Source organism: Coregonus lavaretus (genome assembly GCF_964263955.1).
Source record: "Coregonus lavaretus genome assembly, chromosome: 5".
In the NCBI taxonomy this organism is placed as follows: Eukaryota; Metazoa; Chordata; class Actinopteri; order Salmoniformes; family Salmonidae; genus Coregonus; species Coregonus lavaretus.
This window is the reverse complement of record NC_139992.1, coordinates 24,248,834-24,259,435: the sequence shown is the minus strand read 5'-3', so window position 1 is coordinate 24,259,435 and position 10,602 is coordinate 24,248,834. Positions and strand designations below refer to the sequence as shown.

General features: G+C 43.4%; 1 protein-coding gene across 2 annotated transcripts; it reads left to right on the top strand.

Moving 5' to 3' along the window:
* The first annotated feature begins 2,212 nt into the window (after nucleotides 1-2,212).
* On the top strand, nucleotides 2,213-4,837 carry LOC311129365 (terminal nucleotidyltransferase 5C-like). Of its 2 annotated transcripts, none has more exons than XM_084161630.1 (2): nucleotides 2,213-2,231; nucleotides 3,559-4,837. In XM_084161630.1, exon 2 carries the CDS (start codon nucleotides 3,581-3,583, stop codon nucleotides 4,760-4,762), a length of 1,182 nt encoding a protein of 393 aa, XP_084017756.1. In that variant the 5' UTR covers nucleotides 2,213-2,231; nucleotides 3,559-3,580; the 3' UTR covers nucleotides 4,763-4,837. The 2 variants fall into 2 exon arrangements, with proteins under 2 accessions (XP_084017756.1, XP_084017755.1); XM_084161629.1 differs by lacking the exon at nucleotides 2,213-2,231 and adding an exon at nucleotides 2,454-2,523.
* Nucleotides 4,838-10,602: the final 5,765 nt, after the last annotated feature.

Here is a 10,602-nt window from a genome sequence, read left to right as displayed (position 1 = left end):
CTTGGCTGTGTGCTTAGGGTCGTTGTCCTGTTGGAAGGTGAACCTTCGCCCCCAGTTTGAGGTCCTAAACGCTCTGGAGCAGGTTTTCATCAAGGTTCTCTCTGTACTTGGCTCCGTTAATCTTTCCCACAATCATGACTAGTCTCCCAGTCCCTGCCGCTGAAAAACATCCCCACAGCATGATGCTGCAACCACCATGCTTCACCGTAGGGATGGTGCCAGGTTTCCTCCAGACGTGAAACTTGGCATTCAGGCCAAAGAGTTCAATCTTGGTTTAATCAGACCAGAGAATCTTGCTTCTCATGGTCTGAGAGACCTTTAGGTGCCTTTTGGCAAACTCCAAGCGGGCTGTCATGTGCCTTTTACTGAGGATTTGCTTCCATCTGGCCACTCTACCATAAAGGCATGATTGGTTTTCCCATCTGCACAGAGGAACTTTGGTGCTCTGTCAGAGTGACCATCGGGTTCTTGGTCACCTCCCTGACCAAGGCCCTTCTCCCCTGATTGCTCAGTTTGGCTGGGCGGCCAGCTCTAGGAAGAGCTTTGGTGGTTCCAAACTTCTTGGGCACTTTCAATGCTGCAGACAATTTTTGGTACGCTTCCCCAGATCTGTGCCTCAACACAATCCTGTCTCGGAACTCTACGGACAATTCCTTCGACCTCATGGCTTGGTTTTTTTTGCTCTGACATACACTGTCAGCAGTGGGACCTTATATAGACAGGTGTGTGCCTTTCCAAATCATGTCCAATCAATTGAATTTACCACAGGTGGACTCCATTCAACTTGTAGAAACATCTTAAGGATGATCAATGGAAACAGGATGCACCTGAGCTCAATTTTGAGTCTCATAGAAAAGGGTCTGAATACTTATGTAAATAAGGTATTTCTGTTTATTTTGAATACATTTGCAAACATTTCTGAAAACCTGTTTTCGCTTTGTCATTATGGGGTATTGTGTGTAGATTGATGATGAGGATATAAAAAAAGAAGAGGACAAAGCATGCCCCCATTCTCATCGACGGGCACTACAGAGGGTAGTGTGTACAGCCCAGTACATCACTGGGGCCAAGCTTCCTGCCATCCAGGACCTCTACACCAGGCGGTGTCAGAGAGAGGCCCTACCGATTGTCATAGACTCCAGCCACCCTAGTCATAGACTGTTTTCTCTGCTACCGCACGGCAAGCGGTACCGGAGCACCAAGTCTAGGTCCAGAAGGCTTCTTAACAGCTTCTACCCCCAAGCCATAAGACTCCTGAACAGCTAATCAAATGGCTACCCGGACTATTTGCATTGTTTTTTATTTGATTTGAGGAGCTCAGCGGAGCTGAGTACTATCATTTCAAATGTTCTACTGCTTGAGCTCCTGTACCTCTTATAGAATATTGCAATTTAGCTCCAAAGTATTGTGGAGCTCCTGCGTCGGCACCCAAAATGAGTATGGGCGGAACCTATTTCAGTCCAAGTCAAGCACTGCATAGGACATATTCATTTTGCATAGGGCGTCATGAACCTACACAACTCATCATGTGTAACAATAATCTAAAGTAAGTATAGACATAAAGTATACACATGCATAAAGTAGGCTAAGTATACACATACAAATCCATTGCATGCTTTTTTTTATGTTCTCAAAATGACTCTAAAATTAACTTGAAGTTTCAGGCACGACTTGATTGTAGCTGAATAATATCTACTGTAGCATGTGTTCATCTATGAATGCATAAAGGAATTGTCTGCATGTTATGAATGCCTGGGTGGCAAATGTGTCATTTATTTCCAGGTCTTTTTCCCCCTTTCTATGGAGATTTGTTCCTTTAATAAAAATAATTAAAAAACAGACCACTTTTCAAATAGATTACCAAAGCAACAAGGTTTGAGAGTTTTCAACAATTGCAAATCCATGCCCTGGTAATCATTTCCGTAAATAACATAACAGTTAAAAACGGAAGAACTGGGTTGTGTTTAGGAAATTAGATTGCAGCATAAGTATCAAATCTCTGTTAAATTTGGTAAATGTGTAAAGTTTGTTTGTCAACCTGAAACCAAATCATGCAGCGACCGCGTTCTAATGAAGGCATCAGACGCTTCTGGGAACCTGGCAACACAAAAACCTTTCTAGCCAATCAAGGGCTTTGCTCAGCGCATTAATATAATCAAATAGAAAGACTAGCTAGTTGTTTTAAAATTCCAAGGCTGCCAATGTTGTAGAAGTAAGAAGTTCGATTATAGGTACATATTTTGTATTCACATTTGTATTGACTCATCTGAATCTAGCTACGTTTGTGTGAGTAGGGAACGTGTTTTAAAGTGCTGGTCTGGGTGCGAGGTGGAGGGTTGTTCAGCCAGTTGCTCTTCGGCATATAAGAAGAAGGCGTTTCTTTTAGTACTAGATGCGTACTTACAGGCACTGACATTTTATAGTGAGTCTCACGAGTGGATTTATGGAAGTGTCCGCACGTTTCCTCAGCTAATATCTTCTAATTGTGCAATTTGAATGCCTTGAGAGGATACCTTCATAACCGTATGTATAATTTTCATATCAGCTCATTCTGTGTGCACTTCTGACTATAACCTTGGTCATCTAGCTAGTTGATGAGATTTACCAAACGGTTTGATTTGCCTGTTTGTGGGATGTAAACTTTAGCTAGGCTCGCCAGCAGGTCACTTCTTACCTGTTTTTTAAAATAATTTTTTGAAGTTGGTTTAGGTATCAATTTTACCTACGCTGTAGTTTCCTATCTTGTGTAACCCTTTTGCGTCGTTTGCTGTGGCCATCTAACAAATTGGTGAAGTGCTTTTTTAGAAATGGTTACTGTACTTGCACGAGGTTGTTCTGTCGACTTCCACATTCAACCAGTTTCACGGGCGCGTGGAATTAGCCAGTCAGTCAAATTTTTGCGAAGTTAGCTAGGCGGACTAAATTGAATTTTTGACGTTATTCATGCCTGCGTTATTTTCCCAAATGTAAATACTTCGCAGATGTATTACTAAAAATCATATTCCCCCTTTTAAATGAAATGTAAGTAGTTAGGTAGCTAGTTACAATCTTAACATTTTGAAGTATTGTTTGATGATTGGAAATCTTAATTTATTTAGAGCACGATGTTTGTGACGTCCAAATGATTGCTCTCGAGCACCTTTTATTTACCTCTGCTGCTTAGTTCTCGATTGAAAACATATTGTCTCACTCTGTTCTAGAAGTTCAGGAGGCATCCCTTTCCATTGTTTTGTAGAATAGCTGTTAAAACAATATTTTTCATGTCTCGTGGTCGTTCTACGTTTTGAATACTGATGTTTGTCATGAATGGCCGTAATTAGGGCGCACCATCTGTTTGGTTTGAAGTTAACTTAATTATTTCCATTACAACAGTTAGACCGATACATCATAGTAGCTAGTGCCCAAGTGATCACAAAGGCTTGAATTACAGTGCATTCTGTTTTGGCATCTCCTTCCAGACAAAAATACATGTTCTGTGTGGTCAGAAACGACAGTTTTTGGTACTCATAAACTAATTGTGCTTTTATTTTATTTTTTTATTCTCCTTTTCTGTCCTAGTTAATTTAAAGACACGTAGAAGATGGCTAACAAGGCAGAGTCCACTATGAGCACTACCACTAGTGAGAGTGTGTCCCACAGTGTGCTGAGCTGGGACCAGGTGAGCCGTCTCAATGAGGTCCTGACAGAAGTGGTGCCGGTCCACGGTCGAGGGAACTTCCCCACTCTGGAGGTGCGGCTGAAGGACATTGTGCAGATGGTGCGCACCCGTCTGGAGCTAAGGGGAATTAAAGTGAAAGACGTCCGTCTGAACGGCTCTACAGCCAGCCATGTGCTGGTGCAGGACATTGGCTGGAGCTACAAGGACCTGGACATCATCTTCAGGGTGGACCTGCCCCGGGAGTCGGGGTTCCAGTTGGTCAAAGACGTGGTGCTGGGCACTCTGCTGGACTTCCTCCCTGAGGGGGTGAACAAGGAGAAGATCACCCCCATGACCCTGAAGGAGGCCTATGTTCAGAAGCTGGTCAAGGTGTATACAGAGCAGGACCGCTGGAGCCTCATCTCCCTCTCCAACAACAACGGACGCAACGTGGAGCTCAAGTTTGTGGACTCTATCCGCCGGCAGTTTGAGTTCAGCGTGGACTCGTTCCAGATTGTGCTGGACTCACTGCTCTCCTTTTACGACTTCTCGCCGGAGAACCCTATGTCTAGCCACTTCCACCCCACCGTGGTGGGCGAGAGCGTGTACGGGGACTTTGACGCGTCTCTGGACCACCTCATGAACAAACTGATCGCCACCAAGCGGCCGGAGGAGATCCGCGGCGGCGGCCTGCTCAAGTACTGCAACCTGCTGGTGAGAGACTTCCGGCCCACCTCTGAGGAGGAGTTCAAGGGCCTGGAGCGTTATATGTGCTCCCGCTTCTTCATCGACTTCCCCGACATTGGCGAGCAGCAACGCAAGCTGGAGGCTTACCTGCAGAGCCACTTTGTGGGTGAGGAGAAGAGCAAGTACGACTACCTCATGATCCTGCGGCGCGTGGTCAACGAGAGCACGGTGTGCCTCATGGGCCACGAGAGACGGCAGACCCTCAACCTCATCTCGCTGACTGCCTTCAGGGTGCTGGCTGAGCAGAACGCCATTCCAGACGCCTCCAGCGTCACCTGCTACTACCAGCCGGCGCCCTACGTCCGAGACCACAACTTCAGCAACTACTACGTGGCCTCGTGTAACCAGAATATTCCAACATGGCTGCCATGTAACTGAGAGACCCATATAACACAAGAAGACTGCTGCTTTGAGAAAGAAGTGGAAAAAAAAAAAAAAATGAGATGCACCAGAAAAAATAAATTGGGCCATAACTGGCATTTCGCTCTGTAGTCATGAAGGATATATTTAAATAGGCAAGTGTTTAGTTTAGTTTTTGGTCTCCCTTCTCATTCCGTATCCACAGAGGTGCCAAGATCATTGGATCCAAAGTGATATTTTTTTAAGTGTTATTTTGATATATTTTTTGCCTTTTCTCAGATTGTAATGTTTTTGTTTATTTCCCCTAATGAGAAAATTAGTTTAGAATTAACGTCCTGATTTCAAGAATGAGTTCTACTTGGTGCCCCCCACCCCCCCTTATGCTAAGTGTATTTGGTCCATCTTCAAAGAAAGGGAAACAAATATTTAGAAGTTTGTTTGGGTTTTTGCTTCTGTGTGTATTGAAGATGTGAAAAAAGATGATAAAAAAAATGGTGTAGTAAAAAATAGTATCAAAATATATTTAACAAAAGAGATGTGAAGCACAAGGTGTCAAAGGTAATCCTGAGATGACGTCAATGTTTAGTTCACTGATGAGCAGTATGGGTTTGCTCATCAGTGTTTGGAATTTTCTATTTGTGAGATGACTGTCCCCATCTCCTTTTAGAAGGCATCCAAGGTAAAAGGGAGGCAGAGGAACGGCTCATTTTTGTTTTAAATCAAAGGTGTAAAAAAGGAAAGGTAATCTATGACAGAATATCACTAGCACAGTGCTGCCGGAGTGCCTGTGCTGTGTAGACTATATTTTCCACTGTGAATGTTGGTAACAGCCTCCCTCCTACATCTGTTCAGCCAATACAGGATTTGAGTGTATACTATGCAGGGTGCATCTCCATAGTGTCTCAATAGTGTAAAGTGGCTTCCTCTCCTCCATGCAACAGGTCAAATAGAAATGTAGACGGCCTATCCAAACCTTTCACCTGTTTGTGGTAATGCTTGAAAGGCGTCTAGGAGAGGAAGCCATGAATGAGTATTGAGAAGCACACCATACAGTAACTGTTTGGGCCTTTATTTGCCCACCGATCTGGGCTTTATCTTTTCTTTTAAACCTCTTCCAAACTGTTGGTGCAGCAGTGACCTCTCAGATGTCAGAGTTTACGGTCCACCTGGTGGAATCTGTACTGTAAGCTCATCCGGAGAAAAGGACAGGGCCTTCATCTCGCTCTTTCTGGAGTCTAGTCTGAGAGGCAGGGAGAGACTGTCCCTTTCCTTAAAAGGAGCCCCACTTGGCGGGGCCCTGGAACCCCTTTCAGGCCTTCCTTTGCAGGCAGCAGCCTGAAATGGGATCCCAGTCTGGTGGAGGCCAGCCAATAGCTGTAATGGCAGCCAATAATTAAAGTGAGGAGGGCGTGTAAGGAAGAGGGTGGCGGGGTTGTGCCAGTGTGTGACGGCCACCTTATGTGTGAGGGCTGACTCACTTCCCTCTCCACCACCCCCTAAGGGTTTGATGGGGGCAGGCGTGAACCCTTTTCTGGTCATGGGAGGCCAGGGGAGCACTGCTGCCTGCCTGGCACATTCAACAAAATGTAAGTGTCTGGAATTCCGTTCCCATTTTGGACCTCACGCTTCTTGATTTACATGGCAGAAGTTGTACTCTGATCTACGACAGGCATCCAAGTCCCCCCCCCCCCCCCCATCAAACTTTAAACCCCATTTAGAAATTGCACCCCCTCCATCTCCCGTTCTACTGACCTGACAATTTTTATTTCCAGTCCAGTGAGCCAACCGTTCTCCTTAAGTATTTCTGTCCAACCAAACCCAGGGAATTTTAATTTTGGACCTAGAAGGCAACACGGCTCTCACTGATGGATGAGCAGCAGTGACTCAACCGTTTGCCCCCCTCCCACCCTGGGTTGGCTCTCCAACACAGAAATGCTAAATTGCTCTTGAACTCCTCCTTGTGTAAGTGCCTGCTCCCTGTCCCCCCACTGCTTACACTCCCTAGCTGGCAGATGCTGCTCTTTCAACTTGTGCAAACTAACGTGCACATCCAGATAAGAGCTAGGATGTGGTTATCTGCCCTGTTCACAGGCCTGGAGGGGGGAGGCATGGTCTCTGGAGCAGGTCACACCTATGGGTTGGGGCACGTTGAGCTGGCTCAGCAGCCCAAACTAAACGTGGACACTGCTTTTAGTCCAAGGGCCACCCTCTAATAAAGGCTTCAGAAAAGGCATTCCGTGACCCAGGAAACAACTGAAGTTTCAACATCATGTACATAATTATATGAAAACATTTATTCAATATTATAGATCAATGGTACAATTTCAAAATCATAGCGCATTATGGTTAATTTCCCCTAGCAACTGAGGTTGCCATGTTAGTTGTTACACACGTTCTGTTGTCCATGCTTGCAGAAAGCAATGTACGGACTGGAGGAATCACAAAATAATACGAGATAAGATCTGAAGCTGTTGAAAGGTGTTAAATTGCTTTACGTAGCTGTCGGGACCTTGAATGTTTTGAGAGCTGTGTTAGCTAGCAAACGTTGTGCTGTCTTTAGTTTGGCTAGCAGGCAAAAGCAATGATGGCCCTTGTCTTATATGAACTGAGAACCACTGTACATGGTTAAAACATATTTCCTAGTTTCGGGGTTCATCTGGATCAGTGAAGGACCGGTAATGTGTTGCTTGAGCCTATGCAAGGACGAACACTGAACTCGCATAGTTCTGTGTGCCAGTGTGCAACAAAAGTAACCAACATGCGCTTAGATTTGGTAAAATACAAAATTAATGTGCAAGTTTTGAACTGGAGTTCATATTCAAAACTTTATCTACGTAATGTTTTTAAATGTTTGCCATTTTGTGTGCTGGGTCACGGAACAGCAATTTTTTTGTAGGTGGCAATGTGACTATTTTAACCTGGGTTAGCTTTAGTTTAGCCACCATGTGGTGACATTCGGTGTGGACCAAAGTCTGAACCAGCAACTAAGCACTTAAGTGCCTTTACCTTTGGTAGGATTTTTCTTTTGAGGGTGGGAGAAGAGAGGAAGGGAATTGATTAAGAGCTTAATATTTTGTGCTTTTTTTTTGGAGGGACGTTGCTACTCCACCCTCACCATCAAAAAAGTGTTTGTCATTTGCATTTGGTTGAATTATATGAATATATATATTATATTATGGGTTGAGACACTGGCATTGAATTATGGATCTAGACTTTTTTGGTATCATGTGAAGTGTTATTTTTCTTTCTAAGCCCAACCCCAAACCATTCTCTTTGAAACTTAGCTGTCTAGTCATTCCAGTAATTATTTGTCATGCTCTGTCTGCATTTCTTTATTTAAATTTTATTTAGCCCCCACCTCCCTCCCCTTCAATCTATCCAAACCAAAGCAACACTCCCAGCTAGTGCAATGACAAGCCATACATAATAACTGTCTGACGTCAAATGACTTGTACACCCCACTCTATGGAAGCACTTTAGAGGCCTTGTCTTACTTCAAATCCAGCTAGCGGAGAGTGTACATAAGCTATGGAGGAAACTGTATGTTGGAGGTGAGCTGGTTCTCAGGAAGGTTAAATGTGTTGAAGGGCTGTTTCTAGACTTTTGAAGTGTGGGGTGCAAACATTTTGAACCTTGGAACGTTTTGTTTTTGAATTGTGCTCCCATCTTGGCCACCAGATTCCTATACTTGGTATTTGTCTCCTTCTCTGGTGTATATTAGAGAATACTTCTCATCTGTCTCTGCGCTGAGACCATTTTTAATTTGTGAAAGCTTGTTGCGTTTGGAGCAGATGGTCTTTAACCTTCATTCTGATGAGTCACTGGGATTTTTTCACGGCATTGCTTAATTGATGAACTTCATAATTCAGGTAAACTCCCCTTGTCGTGCTTTATTCAGGTGGAGAGGAGCTGTCAGTCATTCCCACAAATGTTTACCACCATGCAAAGTGATGAATCAATTGAGCTTTGTGCCAGAACCAGCAGCCCAGTAGCTCTCCAGAAGCAGGTTGAAGACCCACTGATATTGAATTGGTGTAAATTCTGTGTGTTTTTGTATCCCTTACCCTGCCTGAATGTGTTATGGTTATTGTGGTCACTGTCTCTATCCTAACTGAAAACATGTGTGCCTATTTATGAATTGTAAGCAGAGACGAGTTATGTATGCTCCCCTAGATAAGGATGGGTGTGACGGGGCTTGGCTATATGATATATCGCTGCCCATATTTGGGGTCATATGTATGTTTCATGGCTGGTGCAAGTTATGTTCTTTGCCCCCCTTTTGTCTGCTGTAATTCCATGTGATGTTTTTGTGTTATGGTCCCCTCTGTCCCCTCCTTCATTGTCGAATGTCTGGTTTTCGGGGGGGGTTTGGGTGTGCTTTTCCAAAGACAAGTATTATCTTTTTGGAAAGTGATGAGCCCTTTTTGAAGCTCTCTTACAATTTTTGCATTAAGAGTTATGGAATTTGCAGCAGATATGTTTATTTTGTGTGTGAGTGTACAAGGATGCCTGTGTGGATGTGTTAAGTGAAAGTTATGAAATTCTCAAAAAAAAAATCTTTTTTTGAATGGTTAATGGCAAAGAGCTATGTCAGCTTTCTGATTATGATGACGTTGATTATCATTACGCTATTTCATTTTTTCAGCACTTTTACCTCCCTTTTAGTTTTCCTTTTGGATGGAAATGTGCATCAGGAAAATGTGTTAGAGGGAAAAACATTTAAATAAAGTATTGAACCCCAAATGTTGTCAGAGTAATGGTGTTGCTATTGTTCTGTTAATTCTTATCATTTTAAATGCATTGTTTTGTGTTAAGGTTTAAAAAAAAGTGGTTGCACTTTGAGGTGATGTCAATGGGTACATTGTGTGCATGGCTTTGGCTTTGTACTAGTGCTCACTAAGGCAATAGTTAAGCTAATTTTGTTCCTCAACTTTAATGTGTATTAAATCTGAATGTCTCTTTTATATTAAAATTATCAGACTAAAGCCACTTGGTCAATAACCTCAAGCCTTTTATTTTGGCCTGTTTTTGTTTTTGTCATTTCGATCACAAGGAAATTGTTAACACTCAGTTCAGCAATTACAGGCTTAGGTCTTATTCCCAACTCATTTTGATGAGGTCTGTTCCATGTAATGGAAATATTGACCCTGCTGAGTTTTCTAATGGGCGGGACATTGTTTTCCCAACATGCTGCATTGGACCACTTGGAAGCATCAGGGCCTACCTAGGGTACAACGGCTAACTATCCATCAGTATTCACTCTATTATTCCCTCAGAGCAGGTCAGCTGAAAATCTGGGTGCTGGTGGGATTTTGGTATTATAGTGGTTTCATACCCTGAAGTGTGAACCTGATCAATCACACACTTACCTTTTTTCAGGTTGTAGAACTGGGTAAAAAGTGTGTTCAAACTATCCATCCGTAGGTAATGCTGTTCACATAGACCTTCACTCATTTTCCACTCTAGTTGGAAACCAAGTGTAGACACTGAATCACACCCTGCTGCCATTAATAAAAAGGTGACTTATCTGCTGGGAATTACTCATGGTGTAACTTAATTGACGCAGCTATGTGTCCCCCACACAATCTCTTAACCACTTTTTCCGCCTCCGTCAACGCACAGTCATTGCCGTTAACCCAAGGCACTTGCGCTATCGTCCTCTTTCTGACTGTATTGAATTGATCAAATGACCGTCTCCCATAAGTCTTTCAAGTCTAGGTTGAAAATGAAAGGAGACTGGGAATTTGCCATTAGGGCTCCTAGACTTTGGAATGGTCAGCCAGAGGAGATCAGGCTTGCAGATTCACTGCCTCTTTTTAAATCCCTGCTGAAGAGACTTTTTTATAAAAATGCTTTTA